The sequence below is a fragment of the Athalia rosae genome, chromosome 6, assembly GCF_917208135.1.
Source record: "Athalia rosae chromosome 6, iyAthRosa1.1, whole genome shotgun sequence".
Taxonomy (NCBI): Eukaryota; Metazoa; Arthropoda; class Insecta; order Hymenoptera; family Athaliidae; genus Athalia; species Athalia rosae.
The window spans coordinates 13,810,748-13,836,282 of NC_064031.1; the positions used below are offsets into that span (position 1 = coordinate 13,810,748).

General features: G+C 41.0%; 2 protein-coding genes across 9 annotated transcripts in view; both read right to left on the minus strand.

Moving 5' to 3' along the window:
- LOC105687571 (neuropeptide SIFamide receptor) overlaps positions 1-10,414 on the minus strand; it is a 46,037-nt gene extending 35,623 nt beyond the window's left edge. Inside the window, exon 1 of the mRNA XM_012403335.4 lies at positions 8,579-10,414. Within this exon, the coding sequence (XP_012258758.1) occupies positions 8,579-9,218 (640 nt within the window). The 5' untranslated portion in view covers positions 9,219-10,414. The remainder of the gene's footprint in view (positions 1-8,578) is intronic.
- An 8,575-nt stretch (positions 10,415-18,989) lies between these two features.
- LOC105687894 (cadherin-89D) overlaps positions 18,990-25,535 on the minus strand; it is a 33,487-nt gene continuing 26,941 nt past the window's right edge. For 5 of the 8 annotated variants that reach the window (XM_048657520.1, XM_048657521.1, XM_048657519.1 and 2 more), the window contains exons 14-21: positions 25,243-25,455; positions 24,425-24,513; positions 23,899-23,982; positions 23,689-23,757; positions 22,638-22,841; positions 20,296-20,496; positions 19,998-20,204; positions 18,990-19,791 (exon numbers count right to left, since the gene is read on the minus strand). In XM_048657520.1, the coding sequence (XP_048513477.1) occupies positions 19,353-19,791; positions 19,998-20,204; positions 20,296-20,496; positions 22,638-22,841; positions 23,689-23,757; positions 23,899-23,982; positions 24,425-24,513; positions 25,243-25,455 (1,506 nt within the window). In that variant the 3' untranslated portion in view covers positions 18,990-19,352. The other 3 variants (XM_048657523.1, XM_048657522.1, XM_048657524.1) reach the window with 2 other exon arrangements.

Consider the following 25,535-nt stretch of genomic DNA (forward strand, 5'->3'; position numbering starts at 1 on the left):
TTATTCAGTTTTACTTTATTTCATATTTTCTTACTCGTTCGACCTAATTTCAAACATCATCGACCAGCTCTCGTCATCCCCTTGCGGCGGTGGGTTGGTCTCACGACGAGTTCCTTTTCTTTTTTCCTTATTTTTATTTTTTTTTCTCTTCCGACGTTGAGGTAAAACCCTTTGGCCATTGTATGTATATAGCGAGCAACAGATCGAAAGAATAAGAGTAATAAAAAATAAAATATTAAGAAAGTTGATGAACTAAAAAAAAAATTGTATCTTTTGTAAATCGTAAATTAGACTTCGTACCTGACCATGCGCCTGGAAAACTATCCACATATTTTGGGGTTTAGAAACCTACAGTTATGAGTTGCACGGAGAGAAAGAAAGAAATTCGATAAAGGAGATTGTTTTATAACTAGAAATTAGGGGCTAACGATCAAACCCCAGTTTCCTGACTTTGAGTTTCCGTCTGCGCGGCTTGCGAAGCGCAACGGCGCGTCGGCGAGCGTCGGGACGCGGTCACTGAAGGGCGTTCACCCCGCCGCACCAGCCTCCGATATACATGTACCCGTATACACGTAGGTATTCACCTGCCTGGGGTGTCCCGGACCCGAGGGTAGCTACCCATAGAAATCTCACAATACACGCATTCGTACCCTATACATATTTACACAAACGCGAAATAATAATAACAACGACGACGACGACGATAACAATAATAATAACAACAATATCGGATATGAGCTTTCCGCGATGCATCGTATAATACGCCATAGATGCGACACCGACAACCCGGTCGACAAACCCCTTCCCTGTCGTACGATACTGCCCCACATGAAATTCGAATTCTCGACGGAAAAAAAACTATTCACGATCATCGGATGATTTTTCATCGATTATTTGAGCTTTTCTTCTTCTCGCGACCGAATCGATCGATGAGAGCGTCTTAATTTCACGGGGTAGACGGACGCCAATATTTTATCAGGGAGATTTCTAACTCGAAACTTTGAGAATCTTCGAAGAACATTCGATGCCGATTCCCTTCATCCCCGAATTTCACCCCGAAATCGATCGTTCGCCAATTTTTTGGTTTCTTTTTCTTGCGTGGACCGATCGTTAAAATGTGCTCGCACGTATATTACGTTGTAATATTCGGTCTGTACGTTGGAGCGAAGATTTTTTTACTCCCGTTCGATTTTCTCTCGGTAGAAATGATTCATGTAATATCCATGGAGAGTCGGATATACCGGCCAAAAGACATTGATTTTTATAGTCAGGAGTTTGCCGAACTGAAATTGGTTTTATCGGATGGAAAGCGGCGCGCCCCGCAGAAAGCAAGTCGATAAGGTAACGAGATTAACTGCATAGTACCTACATCGGGCTGCGATTAATCGTTATATAGATGGAATTAAAAGAAAAATCTTTCTGTAATCGCGTAACGAATTCAATCGTCAAATTTATCTCGTTCTCTTCCGGGTGATATCTGAAAAATACTCGTTGAACGATCATCAATTATTATTTCATGCCCGAGGACGCAACATCTCAGATGATTCCGCGCGACGACATGGATATTGAGAATCATCGGTTGTTGTGACGGATTCAACGGTCACGCGTACGTGGGATTTATGCCGCAGTTTTTTTCACAACGTGAAATAAAAAGGTAAAAATTATGGAACCGGGGGACGTAAAAAATTCGGAAGAACGTATTCACGTTCGATCGATCAAGCTGTCGAGTAGCTACTGGAATGGGTAAATTATTCTCTCGATATATAAGTTGAAGATAAATGATCGAAAATTTTTGTAAATTTAATGCCGCACCCGGGCAGAGTAGTATTGTTCCTATACCCCATATCTCACAATCAGCCACGCGGTAAAACGCTTCGAGCTCGCGATATAAAATACATGGAAAATCCTATCCCCGCCATTATTGTCACCGTAGAAAATTTGGAAAGAAAATTTCGGAGTCAAATGAATGGATTTTCATAAATTGATTGACGGAAATTGAAATGAGGAAAAAAATGCAATACCACAATTACGCACATCTGGCATATTATCTCATTCGTTTCACTGTAATTGCAGAGTGTAAAAAAATGCATGATTTACGTTGATTTTCAGGAGTTTATACGTATGCGTCTAGAGAAGATAATTGATCACTTGTTCAAATATTTGAGATACTCGTTGTAAAAATACACACAGTCATCGAATCGCGCGATTCGTTTGAAACGAAAACAGCCTTGAACACCGTAATTATGATTCAATATAATGTTAGTGTCTGGATTAATTATTCGGTTATTTGATTCTCGAGACGGAGTACAACTGTAGCCATTTTGTTACTTCAATATCGAAGCGGGCCAAAAAAAAAAAAAAAGAAATAACGAAAACATTAAAAAATTCCGAAGGAAAGAATCCCAACTCCTATTCAGTTCCATTTATGATTCCTTGATCTACGAACGCCGATGTTAGGTACAAGTGTGCAGCTTGAATCGGTAATCTCGGAATATTGTGAAGCGAACTTTAGGATTTGGCAGGCATGTGACTGTAATCAACAACGTGATATTGAATCGTTTTAGAAATCGCGATGGAAATTGCGTTATTCAATGTGAGATTCGATCGGAAAACAGTTCGTGCAGGTTCTGCAGTGTTACGACGTACTGCATAGGTATAACGCCGAGCGAAAACTTGCAGACGGGGTGGCGCGGATGTTGAGCTTTTGAGGGTATAAGGTACTCGTCGAGTTTTACAAATTACTCGCGGAGAACGCCGAGTTTTGGGACGGGTTTCGGGACGGCCGGGAGTTCGAGAGACGTCGTGAAGTTTGTAAAGGCATCAGTTGAGAGCAGGAACGCACGACTTTGCGCGTATGAAATGAAATAGGAGAGGGAAACTGAAAGAAGGGAGAGAGCGAGAGAGAGGGGGAGAGACAAAGGGAGGGGAGGGCGAGAATAATAAAATGAGGGGGACATGCACGTAGGTGGAGGAGTTCGATTCGCGTGATGATCGATGCCTCCGCCTGCACCTGAGCAACTTCCTCCTCTTCAAAAGCCGAATAATATGAAAAGCTCTCTTGGGAGATAAATCAATAGGTTGAATCGGTAGAGCTTTTGCCACCTTACGTGATATGAATTTGACCCCTCATCGATGCAACATGACCTAAATTCCATTTTACCTACTAACAGGTTAGGCCACCGCTCTACCCTCCCCCCCGCCCCGTCCTCCGAGCCATCTCGCCCTTATATACCCTCAAGGACTTTTGCGAACATTCAAAGATTAAATACTTTCGAACCCTAGCCTCCCTCATCCCTCGACTTTTTCATTTTATTCGAGATTTTTATTCTTAGTTTTTTTTTTTTTTTCTTCTCTTTTTTCACCAACAACCGAGCCAGACATTTATTCTCTCGGTGACTGCGTCAAAAGAGAAAAAAGAAGATGAATCAACTGTTGTCGTTGAGTATTAATTGTTTTTGACTATTTTAGTTTTTGATCAAGTTATGCTCGTTAAATGGTCGTTAAAAATTTCCCCTCCCCCTTGTCGAAAATGTCCACTGGTTGCTCGGTAATTTGTAATTATCATCGATGTAATCGATATTTTTACTATGTAATTTTTTGTATTTCTCATCGTTTTTTGTTTCGCTATTTTTCAATTTGCACAAGTGAGAAATAATTAAGTTTCCAACCATGACTCTGTTTGATCAGCGCAACTAGACGCATCATTAGCGGCAAAATCGAATGCTGTACGTCAACTTCTGCTCTCTGCATGCTTAAATATATCGTACCTATACGTAATACGCGTACATCACTCGAGAAACGTCTGAAACGAACTTCGAATGGTGTTTGCGTGCCATTGGATGCGGCGCATACTCGACGCACCTAATTACTCACAATTGGATGTATAGCTACGGGAATATATGTGCGTCTATGTATCAAATAAAACGTAACCATATTTTTGCAACTGCACGAAGGCTAATGAATTCCGCATTGGATAATAATGGCGATCCATCGACACTTGAAACGGAACACTTCGCGATGTGTATGTCAAACGAACGTGTGTTCGATGCCCAACAGCTATAACGGAATCGCTTTACGTAATAACAATTTGAAAAAAATATATATTCAAACATCACAACATTATGAAAATATGTTAAAATTTTACATTCGAAGATTTTTTCGTTCTTCTTCATTCATTTTTAGCATAGTTTGCTTATTTCGCGTTCGCTGTCATCGACGATGCAACGTAAGAAAATAAACGTAACGATATTTCACGTCCACCGTAGTTTCGCTGGCGTTAATTATAACGGCTTAATATTGTCATTTATAACTCTTCGCGTGAATGGCATCTACGTACGTCCGTAATACATACGTACATACGTATATAAACGTATCTACATCTGTCCAAAGACACAAAGCTCCTCCCGCATTGTCTTCAGAGAAAATGGATTGGCATAATCTCCTGGAAAATTCTGTTCTCAAGACGACCTTACATACGTATACGTACGGTTTTTTCCTTTTATTTTATCTTACGTTTTTCCCCTCATTTTTATTCCCTCCACTTTTTCCTCTCGATTCTCGCACCGTTTTTTCTATTTTTTTTTCTATTTTTTTTTTTTTTATTTTCACAGGAGAATGCGTTTCACTCATGCCGGTGCAGTATAAAGCTGCAGGTATGATACGTACGTGTAGACAGGAGACGCGAAACGGGTGATGTGGTTTTTTTCTTTGTTCTCTTTTTATTTGTAATATTTTTATTTTCCATAGCCTAAGCTGGTGCTTCAGCAGCAGCAGCGGCGGCCCCGTCGTATCATCGTGTACACCATAAGCTTGCGGTAAGGTGGAAGTGAAATTTTCGAAAAGAATTCTTACATTCCAACCTGGACACATAACTACCCATGTACAGAATTGTTTCAGCGTATATATATCCTTCAATCTCAGTTGAAATTCTTTGCGGGGATGAAATAGTTCTCTCGGTACCCGCAGAGGTTATTAAAAGGCGAAAAAAAAGTAGAAATGAAAATTCCATTCTATGAAATACATGCATACTAGAATAACATATTCATCCATTATCGTGGAACGCAAGATATTCGATAATACAACGCCCGCGAGTTCGTGATTACTTTTGAAATTGTCGGTAAATTTTTCATCCCATTCTTTTTCTCCTATTTCCGTATCTGCAATTTCAGTTTTTTTCCGAACAAATGCATGAGACGTATAACGCGGTTTGATCCAATTAACTGTCGTGGATCCTTTTTTATAAGCTTCGGAATTGGAATCCGCCCTGGTGAACATATAACATGGATTCTGATAATGCGAACACCATAATATAAATTAGGGTGAGTTGAAAGAATCTTTTTCCTTTATTTTCTTAGCATGGGGGAAAAATTTGTACCTTATAAAGAAAGAAGATTTTTTAAATGTGAAACAAATTTTTTACTTGATATTTTGAGGTAGCCCACTCGTTTTTTGAATGAATAATTAATCAAGTGGGGTACTTCCAGCAAAAAACTTATTCCCAGCTAATGATTACTCAATCAATTGCATGAGTAGAGGATTTTAGCTTTCGGATTTGGATTCCTGAGCCGATTATACGTGAAATTACTCTTGAAGAACCAAAAAAAAATTCGCTTTTTGAGCAAAATATAAATCATTTTTTTAATTGGGTTTAATATGCTTTTCTGACGTATTTTGACCTCAGGATTCCAAATCTGAAAGAAAAATTCATCTATCTCTAAAATTCACCGAGTTATCGCCAATTTTCAGCTTTTTGGGGTCAAAAATAAAAAATTGATTTTTTTATCTATCTTGATGTAATTTGAGCTCAGGAATCCGAATCCGGTAGAAAAATTGGTCTATCTTCAAAAATGACCGAGTTATCGCCGCAATATCGCATTTTATTGCATAAATTTGAGGATATCTCGAAGGGAAAAAATCGTAGCTCAATTTGGACAACGGATTCGTGTTCCTGGGGTCAAAATACATAAGAAAAGTGCCATACGATCAATTTTAAAAAATAAAAATTTTTGGTCAAAATTTGAAAAAATCGTAAGGGGTACCCCTTGGAAAAATCTCAAATTTCGGCCAAAATTTTTTATTTTTTAAAATCGATCGTATGGCACTTTTCTTATGTATTTTGACCTCAGGAACACGAATCCGTTGTCCAAATTGAGCTACGATTTTTTCCCTTCGAGATATCCTCAAATTTATGCCAAAAATCGCATAAAAATGGGGATAACTCGGTTATTTTTGCAGATAGATCAATTTTTCCTTCGGATCCGGATTCCTGAGTTCAAATTACATTTAAATAGACTAAAAAATCAATTTTTAATTTTTGACCCCAAAAAGCTGAAAATTGGCGATAACTCGTTTAATTTTAGAGATAGATGAATTTTTCTTTCAGATTTGGAATCCTGAGGTCAAAATATGTCAGAAAAGCATATTAAACCCAATTAAAAAAATGATTTATATTTTGCTCAAAAAGCGAATTTTTTTTTGGTTCTTCAAGAGTAATTTCACGTATAATCGGCTCAGGAATCCAAATCCGAAAGTCAAAATCCTCTACTCATGCAATTGATCGAGTAATCATTAGCTGGGAATAAGTTTTTTGCTGGAAGTACCCCACTTGATTAATTATTCATTCAAAAAACGAGTGGGCTACCTCAAAATATCAAGTAAAAAATTTGTTTCACATTTAAAAAATCTTCTTTCTTTATAAGGTACAAATTTTTCCGCCATGCTAAGAAAATAAAGGAAAAAGATTCTTTCAACCCACCCTAATATACATAGATCCTGATATACTATGAATTACGAATGAAAAAAAAAGTCTCATCAGCGTTAAATTATAATATTTACTCGACGGTGTGACTCCGTGGCTTGTTATTTTTATCGAACGTCATATGTTGTTACTATAAATATATCGTATGTGGTTAAAGAGAATAACACAATTCCATATCTAGAAAATTACACAAAGAGTTAAGATTTTTCTTTGTTATAATTATACAAATGGATCGATGATTGAACCAAAGTATTTTATTACAATTGGAATTCTCACATCCCGTTCTTTGTACGAATAAATCTGAATTCTATGGTGAGTGATACGAAAGAAAAAAAATATTCATCCGATAGTAGAATGAAACGAAACTTTTGCCCACAGAAGAAATGAAAAACTAAAAACAAAAAACAGAAAGAATGCAAATAAAATAAAACAGAAAGAGAATAAAGTTTGAAATCTATCGCAAAATAAGATCAATGGCAGGAGAGAAACCTTTCCATCATATGGTATTCCCGCGTGTGCATAACGACCACATATCTCTCGTGTACGAGTAAAGCTTCTTAAAAAAAACCATTGCAATCTTGACGAAACAGAAAAACCGAGAAAAAAATAGATTCCGTTGCAAGCTGAAGGTGAAATGAACGACTAGAATAAAACCAGTCGTTTTAACATTTTACAGCATTTACGGTTTCAAATAGTGTGCACAAAAATTGACGAATGTCTTCGATTATTTTTCGATTCCTTCGTTTCATTTTTTTTTGGTGCTTTTCTCTGACAATTTAAAGTAATGAGACGCCGCTCCAGACAACCGAGGCGATCTCAACTCGGTGAATTAGTGCAGAATATAACTATACCTGTGTATTTAAAATTGTTAAGGTATTCTATTTTGTCGCAGTAAAATGACGTCGCTGTTTCACCTCGTGCAAAAACCTTTGTTCAACTGTCATAAATATTTTAGCGTCGTGGTAATGTGCGATATACATAGACGTGTACACCGTGTTACTAATGAATTGACATGTCGGAATAACAAATATCGTTTAGCACGGACTCCAAGCAGATCTGTAACATCGCGAGGAATCTTTTTCCTTTTTTTTTCTTCTCTTATCGAGCAACTCGCGCAGTTGAAATCAGATCGGTTACTCAAAATTCATTTTTATATCTTCACTTCTCCATGACTTTTATCGTATCTTCGCACACAGGTATGCACTATACGTACATCTCACGATGAGCTTTCGATGCATTTCTCTCCAAGGCTAGACTTTTATATTAAGATAGTCGTGTTGTGATAAGAACGTCGCGTATGTGAAACTTTTGGTATCCGTATCTTATGTACGTATGCACACTGCGGCAGATATGGACGGTTAGGAAAAGATCGACGCTAAAATATCCCCAAAAGTAAATAGTACGTATACGTGTCACAAGAAAAGCGATATCGGGTACAAAGAGAAATGGATATTCGACGTGGAAAAAGAGAAAAAAGAAAAAAATGTCGCCATTGATTCCCGATACCCCTGTACGTATATGTACTTGGTATCTACGAGGACGACGTCGCGACCGACGCCGCTTGATAATCGTATGAGTTGAGTACGGATATTTTCATTCGAAAATTTCCGTTTTCCTTCGAATTCGACGCATGTGGTTTTGTGTATCGTTTCACGCACCACCATCTGACGTATATTTGACGAAGAGAAAAAAAAAAAAAGAAAAGGTTGTACGCTCGACTAGGAGGTATCAATCGTTCGTATTTGCACGGTATGCGTAATAATGCAAGTACTTAGGAACACATATATATGATTAATGTATATTGAATAAATTAAAACTCACGGACAAAGATGTTGCTCATCAAGGTTGCCGGCAGGCAGAAAACGATGACGAGAATATCGGCAACGGCTAAATTAACGATGAAAAAATTCGTGACAGTCCTCATCCTTGGCGATCGGTAAACCACAGCAATCACAAAACTATTACCAATTAATCCAATAATAAACACGAGCAGATAAGCTACACAGTATACGGCCGTCATGGCCATGCTGTGTCTGTAAAATAAGTCAGGTATTTGATCGGAGGATAAATTAGCCGCGAGTTCGCTGGCGTTTAAAAATCCAACGGAGGAACCCTCCATCGCTGAGCCGGAGCCGGGTGATGTTTGTTCGGTAACCAGATCGATCAACGAATTACTGATGTAATCCGTGAGTTCGTTTCTTGCTTTGATAAACAGATCGTTGTTCCCTTGCGACGTTACACCCGAAACTGATTGCAAACCGGAACCAGACGAGGATCCAGTGCTCGTCGTGGACGATATTGTTATCGGCACTGCTTGATTAACGTTCGTTCTGTGTCGCGTGTCGATGTCAAACTCCTCGGAATCGGGCAAACGGAGAGACGCCATCTCCAAAAGAGGGGACGGGGGTTGGAGCATCGGAAATTTTAATATCACGTGTACAGTTCCCGACGAATCGGCCATTAAGGTTTTTTTTCAACTTGTAAGCCGCACCACACCGCCGGCACCAGTTTACAAGAAGTTTACACAACTGGCAGCATGTCTACTCGTCTATTTATTTCTCTCGATTCTTTTTTTTTTTCTTTTTCTCTTTTTCTCTTTCAATCTTTCGCTTTTTTTTTTTTAAACTTTATCCGTAAGTGTAATTTTTATCTTTATATCTCTCTCTCTGTCCCGCTGCGTCTCTTCGTACGTTGTTCTCCTTCTTGGACAGCGGCGTCGGCTCACTTTGTGTATTTTACAGAGTTTATCGATCCGTCAACGAATTAATAATTACTTCATTCGTTACAGCTGTTCGTAGATATATTTCGATGCGGGGTAAGCGGCGCGTAACCTTCGACAGCGGCGGTTGCTCACTTTTGTATATCTTACTCGGTTTATCGATCAATCAACGAATTAATAATTACTTCATCGGTTACAGCTGTTCGGAATTACTTCGATGCGGGGGGTTAGCGCGTAACCTTCGCCGGAGGTGGAAGGGTGAACGCGGCGGTAGCACGCGCGGAGATCCGGAAGCGGAAGAAAATTTTCCCTTATCTTCTTCGCCGGTATTCCTCGAGTTTCTGTCCCTAACGCTTCGCTTCTCTGGCGATTTATACGCGCTTCGGATCTCCCGATTATTGCGTCAATGCCGACGTGTCGCGTTTGCGTGCCATCGAAACTATTGCGGTCTAAAATTTAAATTTATTCCAAACACAGCGTGACTGTCGGATTTTTTCACGCAATAATATCGCATCCGTTCGTCATCGGAAACGACGGATGGTTTATTCGGACAATGAATACCAATGGTGATGATAATTGCTATCATACGATCTGTCCGAATCTGTCGGTTGTTCCTTCGCTTTTTTCTATTGCATTCTTCGAAGGCGAAAGAATCGCAAAGAAGATCTTCAACTTTTCGAACGCCCGATTATATTTCTTGGCGGGCGTTCGATTTCTTGGCAGGAAAAAAGCTCCGGAAATAAACGGAGTTTCGCTACTCTTTTACTGAATGAAAGAATAGAGTAAAACTATCGGCGGATAATTGTCTGTTTTTTTTGTTTTCTTTCTATTCAATCTCTTCTAGTATTTTTAAGACCGAAATTCTGTTGGTTACGGGGTAATACAGACGACGATGCGAAGTTTGGAGTTTCGGAGACAAACGCCAACTGTTGAGATGCGGCGGGCTGTCTGGCACAGCGACCAAACCGTCGAATATACTCATCTTTAAGTGCGCAGGCGTTATCGAACTGCAGCGCGTGGTTATGCGCGAGAAATATATATCTCTATGCACCCCGTGATGCTTCACATTATCTACAACTACTACTGCTACTACTACTTCTAGTGCACTGTTACTATTACTACCGATTCTGCAACGGCTTCGGCGAAAAGATGAAAATGCAAAAAGCAAAAATAGAAAAAAAAGGAAAAAAAGAAATGAAAATATGCGAACAAATGCAAAGAAAAATAAATAAATAACGCAAACGTTGCACCATCGGCATCCGCAACGGCTGCATTATGTGCCACCGGGTAATCGTGAGCTCGTAGGTGGCACGGCTGCACTGGCACGCGTAATGGCCTTAACCCGACAATACCGGCGTTCGCAGAACGAGAATCCCAGCGAATTCCTTCAACCTAGTTTAAGGTAAACATGGCCTTAGCCGTTCGTGCCATCTAATTGAATATCTCGGATTTCTCCGTCGATCGAGCGGATGCAAATCGTCGCCACCTGCAGCCGCACGGTGCACGGGCCGTGCGCGCGTTACGTGCAGAAATTATGTCTGAATCGTTGGTAAGGTGCGCGCAAGGTCGTAACGATTCGAATCAAATGAATAATCGGTCCCATCTCAATCTGCGGATGTAATATAGCCGATAAATGCGATACGGTGGGTGAGGTAAGTGCCTGCTGATGGCTCGCAGACCGGAAGTTTTGATGCACGGTAACGTGAACGAGGATGCGAAATTAACTCTCATTAATTTTTCATTCAAATGAGGTGATAATGTTTCGCGGTACGATCGGTACGATCTTTTCACGGAGATTTGTAAATTATTAGGTAAAATGTTTATTGATTCTCTGAAGAAATTTCGCAGAGCTCTCGAGCATTGAGTGTAGCCCGAAATTGATTTTGTTTTTTTTTTTCTCGTTCATTTCTAACCGCGCTCGTAAAAAGTAGACATCACTTTCAGTATGCTAACGTAAGTAACGGTCTTACGTCAAAATGATCGGCGCTGGAAATGGTTCGTCATAAAGAAGAGCCCCCATCGGGCCATCGCCGCACCCCTTTTACACAATTCCGCGTATAATATGTAAATTCATGCCGGCGAGAGGAAGGAAAAGGAAGGTAGAACGGTAGAACGGAGAGTACGAACAAATGAGGGGAAGAAGTACTTTATTCAAATGATCGAGTGTTCATTTTCGAGGTGAAAATTATTTTCGGATGATAATCTATGGAGCCAGAAGATGATGAACCGGATGTTTACGTAACAGAGAAAATCTTCAATCCGGAGTGGTTGGCGATGAGATTCCTTTTTTTTTTTTTTTCTTAAATGGAAAACGTGTTTTTTTCAACGTCAAGACTATTTTTGTTAGGGTTGCAACAAACATTTCCAACGATTCGCGGAGGAATATGAAAATGAAGAATGCTTCCACGGATGAGTATGTAAAATCGAATCAACTCCGCGAATTATCTATTTTCCAGAGAAATAGCTCATCGTCGGATCGGACGAGGGATGTTTTTTGTTGAAATATCGAAAGGTATGCATAGCGTGGGATTTTATGCAACGCGATAATTTCGAAATGAAAGTTTTCTCGTAAAATTATGATTTGTAGTTAAAGCGCGTTTTGAAATTTCATTTGCGTGGTGATAATTGCTTTCCATATATTAATCCCGACGTTTGTATCGCATATTGCCGTAATAATGCATAACAGCCGTATCACATGAATATTACGCCCTAATTTTAACAATTATATATCACGGGTTAGCCCGAAGAGCGCATGGAAGACAACCGTCCGCGTATATCGTGTCAAGGGCGTGTGAAATGATAAAAATAGTAGGGCACAGATTCGAATAAGAGCAAAGAAAATAGTGGGGAAACTTTTTGCTCGAAAGGATCGCAGTAATTACGAACTACATCAATCAGACTCTACCTCCCGGGCTGACCTTGATCTTCGAAGGACAGATAAAATGGACCCGTGCGCTACACATCTATACCCAGGCGCAGAAAACAATTAAAATTCTTACCGACTATTAAACTTCACCGATTAATGTTGTACGAAAAAAAAAAAAAATCAGGAACGGGCCACTTTTTAGAAAATTATTTTTTAAACTCGATGTAACTTTTTCGAATAAATTCGACAAGCTGAATTGATCTGCCGATAAAATTTTCCCAAAACGGTGAGAAAATCTTACTTCAGTTCGTCGGAGTGTTTCCGGCTGGAAGATTATTGATTTTTTTGAGAATAGAAGAGAATATCATCGGGACAAAATGTTCCTCCTGAGGATATTATGTGGTCGGAATTTGGGATCCAACGCGACTACACCGCGAATCCGTATATTTGATTATCCAGGATCCGACTGGACATCAGCTTAGATGAGTTTACTGCAATGTCAGTTGCGGTGGGTATTGTATTTCCGGTAATCGGGTTGAATCGGTGGCGTCGCGTCAACGACGAAGCTTTTCCTTATCCGCGCTTATCAACCCCCTCATCGACGATCTCGAGAAATAACCAGAAGTTCTATACTTGCTCATGGTTTATGATGTTAACCGGCTGATTAATGATTACATAAACCGTTGGATCCGTTGCCTTTGGATGACGCAGGAGATCACCCGTGTTTTGTAATGGTAAAGAAATTCCATTCAAAAAAACCAGATCGACATTAAATTGTTTGTTCCACTCGTGATAAATTATATTTTCGACGTCCGACCTTAGAAATATTTTAAATTTCAAGTGCTTCCCAATATAACTCGCGATAAATCTTTTAATTTCAACGAGCTTTCGGGTTATAATCAGCCACGATCGATACGTGCACGGAATGCGCTATAAACATAAATATTTTACCCTTCGATCAAGTAAGCGCTGTGTATATTTTACCGAGTTTATTTGCGAGTCGGACGTATCGGGTAAAAGGCTTCCTATTTTTCCGCGCGATTTTCGACTCGAATTTTCGTTTCTCCCGGTCCAGCTCGAAAGAGCAATCGAGCGAAAAGTAAAGGGAAATCCAACGTATGCAGCCACAGTTAATTTAGAAACATGGAGTCGGGGGAGTCGGTGGTCCGACGTAATTCAATCCGGCAGACGTATCAACTTTCCTACCCTATCCGTTGGTCATCGACAGCGTAAGATACTCGGCGGTGTAGACATTCCTGCTACAGGGTTCAATAAACGTGAGATTTAATATGAAACTATAGGGGGGGGATTCCTTTTCTTTTTTTCTTCCTTCTCCTCCTCCTCTCTCTTATAACTGCCAAATATAGAGTTTGGGGATCGTGAAGCTATTCGAGCGCGTGCTTTGAGTATAACACGTCGGATACCCTGAGCCATGAATGCAGAAGATCCGAAGAATAGCGGGAGATTGCGAAGAGTTTGTCACGACCCGTTTACGGGATATCGACCCCTGAAACGCACCGATTTTTTCTTCTTCTTCTTCTTCTTCTTATGTTACCGCCGATACGTATGCTCGCCGGAAAAAGACGGAGGGATAAACGGAATGAGGATCGGTGAAAAAAACTCAAGACAGCTCATTACCTTCTGGGTTAACGAACCCCCCGATAACGACTGGAACACGCAAACACGACCCTCCGTAATAAAATACCCTCTGGAAACAGTCGTAACTTTTATCAATCGACTCGTTCAGCTGTGTTTTTTTTTTACTTTTCTCCTATATACCGTAAACGGGACTTCCAATGCAAAAATGCAGCAGCCGATGTTAGAAAAGGTCGAGAATCCGAAGCGAGGGGGAAATCTTTACATTGAACTCCGATCCCGTTAGTCGCTGCGGATCTTACGGTCCAGCAACATCCCGCTAACCGTGAGAGTAAAGAATAGAAGAATTGCCTTGGGCTGTTCAAACTTAGTTCATAAATCTGGAAGCATCGTCGCCTCCGTTACCGCTCATACGTCAACTTTTCGGGGGTGGATGCCAGCCCCTCTCGATACAAGAGTTTAAAAAACTACCCCTTCGGCGCCGACAGATTAGGGAAAAGTGCGTCGTACGGACGACCAATTTTTCCTTCAAACTTTCTCGAAAATCAAGAATTTTTCGTTTCAATGGAATGTGTGAATTAGCTCCGTTGCAAAATGAGAATTGAGAGTAAGAGCGCGATTTCACGTTGTTCTAAAAAAAAACAAAAAAGAAACTAATTATTTATACGACTAAAAATAAATCGGTCTGTCGAACCATGTTTCAATTGGGATTAATGGACGTACCGCAGCTTTATTTTCGTCTTGATAAGCCGACGGTTGAGTGCATGTATTTCAAGAGAAAGGCAAATGAAATATCGCGACACTTGGTGACCGCGGAAAAGCTATAAGGTAGAGATAAGACCGCAAAATAGAGAGACCGCGGAGAGAAAAATGAAATAAAAAAAAAAAAAAAAACCAGTCGCTGGCAGACGTACAAATCATGGTAGGGCGGGTAGGTCCCGCATTTCGCGATGAGAAATACACACTTTGAACTAACACTTTTATCGGATTCCCGCACACGCTATCTCATCTCCATCAATCGCTGCGCAATTTTAGGGGTAGTGCCGCAAGTTGAAAATGACGGCTTTTACTCTTGAAAAAGAAAATTCAAATAAATCTAAAATCAGAAGGCAAAAAAAAAAAAATAATAAAACAAGGGGTACGGATGGAACAGAAAGAGAATGGTAAAAATTGAAGAAAACAAATATCAGCGCCGAATACCCATCCAGACTTATGAACGTTTTACTATGGGTTTCCCGCTGACCACTCGCATCACTTAAAGTGTTGCCGCGGATGCGACGAGGCAAGATAAATAAGGGTAAAGTGGTGAAAAAACAAAGCGATTTCTGGGAGCAATGTTCTTTGATTGCACTGGATCCGAGCGTCATTGAAATTTTTCAATTACACCGGAGTGTTTCGATGGAAATTTTTTTTTTTTTTCTGTGAACGTCTCACTCTAAGCCGAGGATTTTTTTACTCACTGCTATGCGGCCATGGAACTCCTGGTGGTCCATTCGAATGCGGCGAATTCGCGATTCGACGAATTAGCATTTCTCTGCAGCTTATAGTTTCCCCCCCGGTGAGTATAATGTAGTGGAAAATCGAGATTCTTCCATTTTGTCTTTTTGAATTTTTCTTTTTTCCTCAAATTCCGGTAATAATAATTCGGTCGATTCCGGATCCCCCTTTATCTACCAGCCATGAAATTTTACCTCTCCGATCGTCCAGCAGTTACCACTAAACTTCGACGGTCGTAAGAACCACTATTAGATAGATAACGCGACAAAACGCTACTGGTGAAAATAATCCAATTCTAACGTTACCCCCGAGCAATGATAAAATGATAATCCCACACAATTATCCGATGGAAAGTGAGTGAGAAGAAAAAAATCTACCAATTTCAACGAGAATCACCGGTTACCGGATTGAATATTGAAATTATTGATAAGTTATAACGTCATCGATCCCAAGTTTTCTCCGACTTGAGCGATGGCGTAATTTGAAGAAAAAAATACATCGCAGTCTCACTTTTTATGACCGTTGCGAAATCACTTGACCCAGAATTAGTACGTAAGTGCGGCTTTTCCTGGATGATAATTAACCCAATTATCTAAGTATCAAACTGCTACATGGGTCGCGATTTATCAACCACAGCCATAAACTTGTTCGTTCTAAGCACAGATTGCCATTGATTCAGATTCGAAAACTTCTTTGAAAAGAAATTTCAAAAATCAATTGTGGAATCAAAGCACCGATATCATTATTCTTGTCATTGTCCCACGGAAAACATTGGATGAGATATACTAGCTTTTCAATGCCAAGTACATTCGAGTAGTTGAAAAAGGAGCTGTGGATGTGCGGTACTACCTATACTACTCGACATGATATACTCGTCCGAACGTTTGACCGTTATTGGTCTGAAACAACCGATTTCTTTCGGACCGGATAATTGATTACCCGATGCACATGCCCTCGCGATTGGATAAGTTTTGAAAACTATCGAGGATTTCTCAGCAATTCCCTGGCAATTACAAGCGAGTAAACTCGACTCGTTGCGATCTCGATCGCCGCTTTTCCAAATTCCGATCAAAACGTCCACAAATTTTTTATCCCGTTTATTTTCCGGCGCGTTAGAATCGGGAGACCCGTCAGCGGTTCGAACGCTGACTCAGAAAATTCAGAAGCACCGCGTCATTGTAGGCGTAGAGAAAATGAGTTGAAAGAAAAAAAAAAAAAAAAAGGAGAACTTAAAAAATGGCTGTACTACAACATGACAGCATTGATTATAGTTATTCCGGCGAAGTGATGATTAATTTTCGTTCGACACGCGCCTAAGGCATTGAAAAATATCGACATCAAAGTAAAATTTCCTTTAATTCCAGGCGAAATAAGCGAGTTGAAATTTTGTTGAAAATTTAATCTCGGAGAAGGGCCGCTCTTCGAATCCGGTTAGCGGACTGCTGGCACGTGCCGGAAGTCAAGGTTTTTCTTGTTTTTCTCGGTTATTTTCGCGAGGTTTGAGATATTGGCCATTTAATCCTTGCCACGATTTCCGACGTCTGCTATGCGAGGAAATTCTGCGACGCCAGGAACGCCGGCGATGCTTCGATACCGCAGTTCCTGGAGCTGCAAGCCTTCGGTCAAGGTCGTATGCTAATAACCCCAACGACGCGCCCCCTTTTTCAGCTCCCAAGTCCGCTTTTTGACCGGTACTCGAACACGTGTATACCGCACGAGACTTATAATACACTCGAGTAGTTCGTTAGCGGGAATAAAATGTCGGAGGGATACCGCGAGACGTCGAACGTGTGGGATGAGAAAATTAATTCCGAGCATCCGTTGGAGATGGGAGTTTTTCATCGAATACGTAATCCAGTCGATTCGGTACACGTGCAGTCGTCGGACGGCGGAAAATCCTGGTGATTTAGGATCGCGACGCGGCATCGGCGTGAACTTGAAACATTTCTTGTCGAGGGTCTTTTTCTGGGTCAATTTGCGTCTCGCGTTGAACCGATAAAAAGAATTGAATGGTTTCTTGATCGAGGAGCGGAGTGAAACTAAGTGGTTCGCTAAAGATTCCGCGAAGTTCTTATTGGTTTTTTGATCCGACACTTCAGAGAGCAAATCTTCAGGGCCAAACCGGGAGTCCTCCTCGAGGGAGGAAAAATTCTCCCTTCCGTGCGGTATACGTAACACAAAAAAGTGAGAGAAAAAAGGGGAGCGGGAGAGCTGTACTCCCTACCGCCACCATCAGCGGCAGCGGCAGCGGCAACGGCAGTGCGATGGAACAATGATCGAGACCTTGACTCGGGTGTTTGAAAAGAACGGTTACACGCGGTCAGGGTGACTCGGAGGGTGCGCGCGCGAAATTGTACAAGTGGCGGAAGTGAAGAAGGGGTTGGCCCACGCTGGTGCAGAGGTTGGGCGTCGCTGCGACGCGGGAAGGGTGGAAATTGTCGCGTACCCCGACGCTACTCCGTGCCTCGGTTAGTAACACGCTTTCATTGCGTCCTCATAAGAGCTCAAATATATCATCTGTAAATAGGTTGGCAGTTTGGGGGGCCGGTCCAGTTGTAATTGTTCTAACATCCCGTTAGCTGCGTTCCACACTGCACCGCAAACCTCTGTGTCATGGCCAATTGCGCGCGAATTGAACCAATTTTACACTCCACCAAACTACGCTGCAATAATTTCACACACATTGATACGGATACGCGCAGCTGTCCTCGCATCCATCTTCCAACTGCAACCATGAAATTCTTTTTACAAATTGCGCGAATACAAAGAAAGCATGATCGACCCAAAATTTGGGCATAAAAACGGTCGTCTTAATGAAAGTATTTAAAAAAAAAAAAAAAAAAGAAACAATTTGAAGAATCTACGACTCGTAGGCACGATTGAAGATTAAATTATTGGCAAGTCTCGAGAGATTTTCACTTAAATGGTGAATTGCAGAAGAGACACTCAATGTCCAATTTTACGGACCAGTCGAGAGCTCTATCTGCAGCTTTGCGAAGATCCTCGATTTAATCTAACGCAAGTGCCTGAAGTGTCTCGAAATTCGTCGCTTTATAATCTTGATTAAAATACTTTGTTCGCTATACCGATGGATTCTCGACAACGAATTTTGACGTGCGAGGTACGACTGCTCGTGCGAGCGTAAAATCTGAAAAGATTTTTTTCGTCCCAGCGCTTCCATCGAAGGATCCGAAATGCATGAATTTTTTTTTTCTCAAATTCTTTCTTATATTAAATTCGCGCGCGTGACAAAATTCACACGCGTGATTTCATTCTTATCGTACAAACATAAAATTAACAAAAAAATATACAAGCTGATATAATACAGTAATTAGCAAGGACCCATCAGGGGGTAAAAATCATTTTGGGTACCCCATGAGACGTTGACATTGTAATTTTAACGTAATATTATGTAAACTTCTAACGTAATACTTCGCTCGAGTTCATATCTATCATACGGAATAAATATATTACAAAATTATTAGACAAAATAAAATATTTTTTTAGTCACGTTTTATAAAAAATATATATAACTCTATAAATATATATATATAACTCTGTAATAAAGCGCACCGATCGCGAGCTTTGGTCTCGTGAAATTTTCACGACGTCTGACTTGACGCTCGTTAAATCCGTACGTAACCCGCGTATGTTTGCCATAGAAATTTTCCGGCAATAGTTCAATTTATACACCGCAGCTATATTCTTTACACATAGAAAAAGAAAAAAAGAAAAAAAAAAAAATAGACGAAATAGATATTTACACGATAACAAGGAATGTCATAGAACAATTGCAAAAGCAATGTAGAAACGAAGAGAAAAAAAGAAGAATACGAAGACGATAAGAATCGGAACGAACAATGCGAGACCCCATTTCGCAAATTGCTGCACTATGGTGACAATAATTACTTAAAAATTTACCTCGGTCTAGCGTACATTACGTTAAAACGGTCGCTCTGACGCCTCGTCAAGGCCTTACCAACGGACGGAGAGACGACGAGATTTTGCAAGGATTTACCGTGAAGGGTGGATAGATTTGGCGGGGGTGACGGAATGAGACCCTCCGTGCTCGGATGTTCGTGAATAACGGTTTCGGTCACGTTATTCTCAGCATCTGACACGAGCGAGTCCGGATCCATCCGACGTTTCGATCTTTTGAACGTATTCTCACGGGTGCAAAAATTGTTGGTACCAGTAGAAATTTGCCCGTCGTTCGCTGCGAAGGAATAGAAACGCTGGCGTCTTCGCGAAGCCGCTAAATTAGCGCGACGACCAGCGGCCCCCAATTCTTGACCACGTGAGGTCTCGTTGCTGCTGTTACGTCTGTGCAAGGATTTCAACGAATCCTCGTAGCCGCTGAAAATGCGAGAATTATCGTTGAGATATCGAGAGAATTCCGCGGACATAGTCTGAAAACAGAACGAACTTCGACGACAATTTTGAGAGTCGAGAGATGAGAGAAAAAGAAACAAAACTTCCTTGGGATACGGAAATAGGTACGTGTTTCGCTCTGACTGTTTTGACCGGAGGATTTTCAAGGCAAAAGTCCCGTTGAAAGTTACTTTTTAGAGATCCTGTAAAAGACTGACTTGCTGCTTTCACCACTCGAAGGACTCGACGAATGACTACAGTGACAGGTCCTCGCGACGATCCCTGAATCTTGTCCACTCGAGTGCAGCGACGCGGCGGACGCCTCCATCGCCGTCATACCCTGGAGATTCGAAAGCCCCGCGGGCGCCGTTCTCCCCATTCGCTTGCTGTTGTTTGCCCTGCACAATGGGAACGTGATGAAAAAGAGGGGAAAAAAAAATAAAGGACACGCACGTCGGCATAAATGTGGCGGAAATGTAAATCGAATACCTGTGAAATCGGACACAGTTTGGCTCGTGTTCGTAGAGCCCTTGGTGGCGGGCATCCCTCTCGAAGGATTCGGGCTCGTAGTGGAGGCCTTCGACGAACGTGGGAAACATCCCTTGCTTTTGTAACGTGCCGCTGGGATCGGCTATGGCAAATCCAACGGGAGCTCCCGCGGCGAACATCGCAGCCTCCCGCTGCTGTCGGCTAATCAACAAATTTCATAAGCTTCTAAATTTCATTTGTGAGCCCGCATGCCGCTTACGTAGACTTTTCGCTATTCGCCCTCCTCTCACTTTGATGAAAACAATTTTCGAGGATCAAAACGGGACGGTGCAGAAGGGTTATTTTGGGGTGGAGTAGAGCGGACCCTGGATAAAAAGTTAATTATGGGAATTTGCAAATTTTTGAATTCATCAACTTTCTGATGCAAGACGTAATGAAAGAAGAATAAGATAAAAAAAATTAACGCAACGTCAGAAGGCAACGAATTGAGCGTTACAGCGCGACTCGGCGTCTATCTGGCTTAAAATGCGCGCTGCGGATTTCAGATACATACACATCAATCACCGCGCGAGTGCAATTTCAAGTGACAGAATGTCTGAGAAAAAAGCTCGCGAGCCGCATCAACTATCAATCATTGACGGGTGAATAACATTTTTTAAAATCGGCCAACTTGGTTCGATTAATCCGACGGGTGATATCGGATCGTAAACGAGGTGGGGGGGGGGATTATTGGTAAAAGAATTTTGCTAACGCGAACAAAATTGAACCGAAAAGCGAAAAAAAAAAAAAAGAAAAAAGAAAGACACATCCTGCCGTCGCAGCGTCGATGCAAATTTTACAAAATAATACAATAGCTTTCCCTTATCCGTTCCAGGGGTAGTTGAAATTGTAAATTATAATACGAGCAAACAAGAGAAATGCAAATTGGTTATTTATCTATCGGATTATTAGTTCGATCTGTAATTAATTAAATTCTTTTGAGGGGTCTGGTGGAGGGGGACCGTTGTTGGGTCAAACAAATAAAGTACAGTTAGGCATACATGGCACAGAGAGTCCAAAAGCAAGCAACAATAAATATAAACGAGCGTGTTAGTAAAGGATACGGGGTTAAAAACTCCGTGATAAATAGTCCAGTTTATAGCGAGATGTACACGTATATTTTTCATTAATTTTGAACATACTGCACCATGTATAGCGTTGGAAAATATTTGTCATTTTTGTATTCGTAAAATGTGATTTTATTAGTAGAATTATAATAACGTCTAACACATGCAATTTCATTGTTTCTATCGACTCGTATCGCACACGAATTATACAGGTACACTATGTCCAAAAATCACTTGAGTACGTAAAAAAAATTTAAAACTATTATTTAATAACACAACAGATCGTTTAACATTAATTAACGAAATTGATCTTTATTTTATGGCTTAAATTCAAATGGCTGAATCTCACTAGAAAATTTTCATTCTACTTACACACCTGTACAGTTATCTAGGATGAAAAAGGAGCTGAGAGAAATATCGAAGCGAGAGTAAAAGCTGTCGGAAACGTCTAAAAACTTTCCATGATCGATGGTGACCTTTTTTTTTTTCATTCGCAAATCTTCCCCGTCGATTGTGAGATAAGCGTCGAGTCGAGTTTGTCGATGACAAGATTCGTGGCGTTCAAAAATTTAATGCACCCATAACCCGTGGAAAGGCCACGGGGATATTTTCGCGCTTTAATCAGCCGTTCAGTTTTATTACCCCGACATTGAGATCTATTTCATTTCCGAGATTCAACGGCGAGTGGAAAAACTCTTTTTTCTCTGGGCATACGAACGATCGTACGACATCGCAGCGGATACAACGAGCCGAGTAACGCCGCAGTCGATTCTTCGAACGAAAAAAAAATATGTGGGGAAAAAAGATAGAAAATAAACGAGCAAACAAACGTCGCGTTTCTAGCGTTGCGGATAAGGAAGATACGCGATCAGTTCTCCCCGCGTGCATTCTCGATTCGACCTTGCGATAATCAATGTCACGGGGTTCGCGGCGAGTTAGTTGCATCGGGATCGTCGACGCGTTGCCTATAAATGACAAATCGATCGGTTATAATGATTAGCAACTTGACGAGTATAATGGGTGATTTAATCGACGGTTCGCCGAAGGCGAGATTCCGGTAAGCTTGATTTCAGATGCCAGCGTACTCCTTAATAAATGTGACCGCATCTAGCATGCACGTATACTTTAATCGGCCTCGCAGTAAATATCTCGTTAACGTATACATATGTATACGTAATAATGAAGTAATAGTCGGCTAATGATGCGGATGATTGATAATTAATGGTGAAAATCTACCGTTTATTTCTTCTTACGCAGGCGACGCAGAGCGCCGTAACCAGTGCACCCACGAAGACGACACATCCGAGAACAACGACGCCCACCTCGAGCGTGGATAACAGGTATCTTTGACTGTTGCGTCTAGGTGGATTCCCAGCGATATCCAGTACATGGTATTTTTCCAACTCACGTTTTATCTCAGATTTCTTATTGTGGAATACGCTGCATGGGAAACGAAAAAGAAAAAAATTATACGTACACACCAAATGACGGTGATCATTGACGCTGATTTACAAAATAAAAAAAAAACCAATCAACCACGGTGAACAAAAAAAAAACAAAAAAAACGGGGGTTTGTAATTTTCATGACCGTTTTCTAACACGGTTTGGTCGTGAAGATGAAAAAAACCACCGGGTACGTGACCTGATTCACGTTGAAATCTTCATCTTTTTTCGTTCATCTGAATAGTCGACTTTTTTTTTCTGGTTCAACGAGACGTTTGAGTAAGGGGAATCGGAAGTGAATTTTCAGGTATATCGTTGTCAGTTATAATACCGGATCGACCGGATTGTAATTTTTCTGGATTCCGTTCCTCTCCGGATCTAGAATAGGTGTGTGGAGTCGACTAAAACTGCCGGAGTAATTCTGGAAGCGCATATACACGTGATATACCGACTAAATTCTTGGAGCGTTTCGAACCGTGAAAAGATTATAGAATATAGATATATCGTATGCACCTCGCCAGGCTCCGTGGCAAGGCCGAAATATATCGAGAAAGCTCTATTACCGGGCGTTACGTAATAGAGCAGCCAACCTGAAACTGATGATTATTACCCGATGCTAATTTCATTTTATGATATAGATTATTTAATCGATACAGGTATACGCTCCGTTACTCCGGATTGACACTCTTCAGGCTATTAAATCCGACGTCGATCACGCGATACCTAATTCTTTCATGGTCATAAAATATTGAAAGATTTTTCTCCGCAACATCTGAGATGTATTTTATTTTTTTGTTCGTGGTTTTTTATTCTGTTTCTATTTTTTTTTTTTAATTCCACTCACCTGTGCAGGGTGTCCATGTCTATCATGACGTTCAAATGTGGGTCGACGGCGTAGAGGTACATGTCGGTTCTGGACGAATGTAAAAAAAAATCAAATGCATCGTGTAACGTGTCGATAATATGTAGATCAAAATTGTGCGAGAGTTTGTATTATGGTAACAGTTCTGTATTTCTTTTTTTTTGTTGTAAGTTGTTTTATCGCGTTACTTACGAGCCTGCGTCGATCAAGTTCTTCTCGATGTGCGGTTCTAATTTTCTAACTCTGACGTCGTAACCGGTAACGTTGTGCAGAACACTAGAACGGTCAAAAAGAGAAAAGAAGATAAAGCAAATTTATAAACATATTCAAGATCCATCTGCGGTTGGGTGAATTGGAAAAAAATAAATCGCCCGTCGAGATGAATTAACATGTCTGCGGGATTTATCGATGGTATATCGTGAAATACCTCAATTCATTAACGAAAAGTATATATATGCATTAATCTGGATTGCCTTTGTTTCACGTTAAAGCGGGCTACTCTTACTTCTTTCACTATACACCAAGTTCTTCGGCGCTTCGACGTTTCCACGGAATAAATTTGAATAATTTGTTGTAGTGAACGAGGTTTAAATTGGATCGTCAGACCTAATTTCTCAGAAAATTCGACGCCAACTATTCAAATGAGCGAAATATTCTATCATCCCGCAAACAGACTCGACGCACAGACGCGCGTTAAGGTAAGGGTACGTCTACTTACGAAGTGATGTTTTCTATCTGTCTCTCGATGTCCGTTGGTCGGTCGCCCATCACCATAACGACTTGCTTGAGATCGTCCAGAACGTAAACCTGAATCAATGAGAAAATCGACCGATTGAGCTCAGGGGGGGGTGAAAATAGAATCCAGAAAATCAAGGAACGTGACGTAAGAAGTGGTAACAGGTGTCTGCAGTTTTCGAGGCGTGATCGAGGGTGAAAGGAGTGTTCCCTAATAATTGTTCATGGATATTATTACTACGCCAATTCAACCTGTGGATGCTGAAAATTCCAACTCGGTTCGTGAGTAAGTGGAGTTCCGTGTCACAGTTCACTGCTTCCTCGGGAGTTAAAACGGAGCGTTCACCTCGCGAGCTCGAGAAGTGCAGCAATTCGCTCTCTAATCTTTTCGAACACCTGTAGGACCGGCATTCTGTGACTCGCGAGGGTCCGCACGAAGGCCGAAGTGAACGCCGCAAAGCGAAAGTACGTCCTTGTCGCTTATATTTTACAAACGTTTGACTCCCGAACGATCATGTTTCAACGACGCTTTTGATTGTTCTGTCTTTTTTTTTTTTTTTTTCTTTCTTTCTTTTTTATTTCTAATCGCAAACCCGTTCTCCTTGTTCGACGGTCTCTGACCAGCGGCAAACACGCCGCCGAGCACTTCTAATCAATCGACTCTCCTTTGACACGTCAACCGTGAGAAAAAAAAACCGAGAGGATTTTTCATCATCCGTGTCCTCAAATTTTGGAAAACGTAATTTTTATAAGAAACGTGGTTTAAAATATCTGGCGGGTAGTGCGGTGAAGATTACTCACAAAAACGTTCGCTATGCTGCTTCTTCCGTCTTCGGCACCGGCTCTGTCCGTAGCCTTGACATCGAAACCGAATACGCGGCCAGCGTCTCGGGAAAAACTACCCACGGAGCGCACTTGACCACTGAGTGGGTCAATGGCGAATCTTGGCGCATCTTCTCGGCCAAGAATTTGATAGCGAATATCGGCGTTTACTCCCTCGTCCGGGTCCTCAGCCTGGAAGGATAAAATTTTGCGCAATATTTTAGCCCGATACTTTATCCAAACGAGTAACGTATTCCAAGCGATCCGAATTT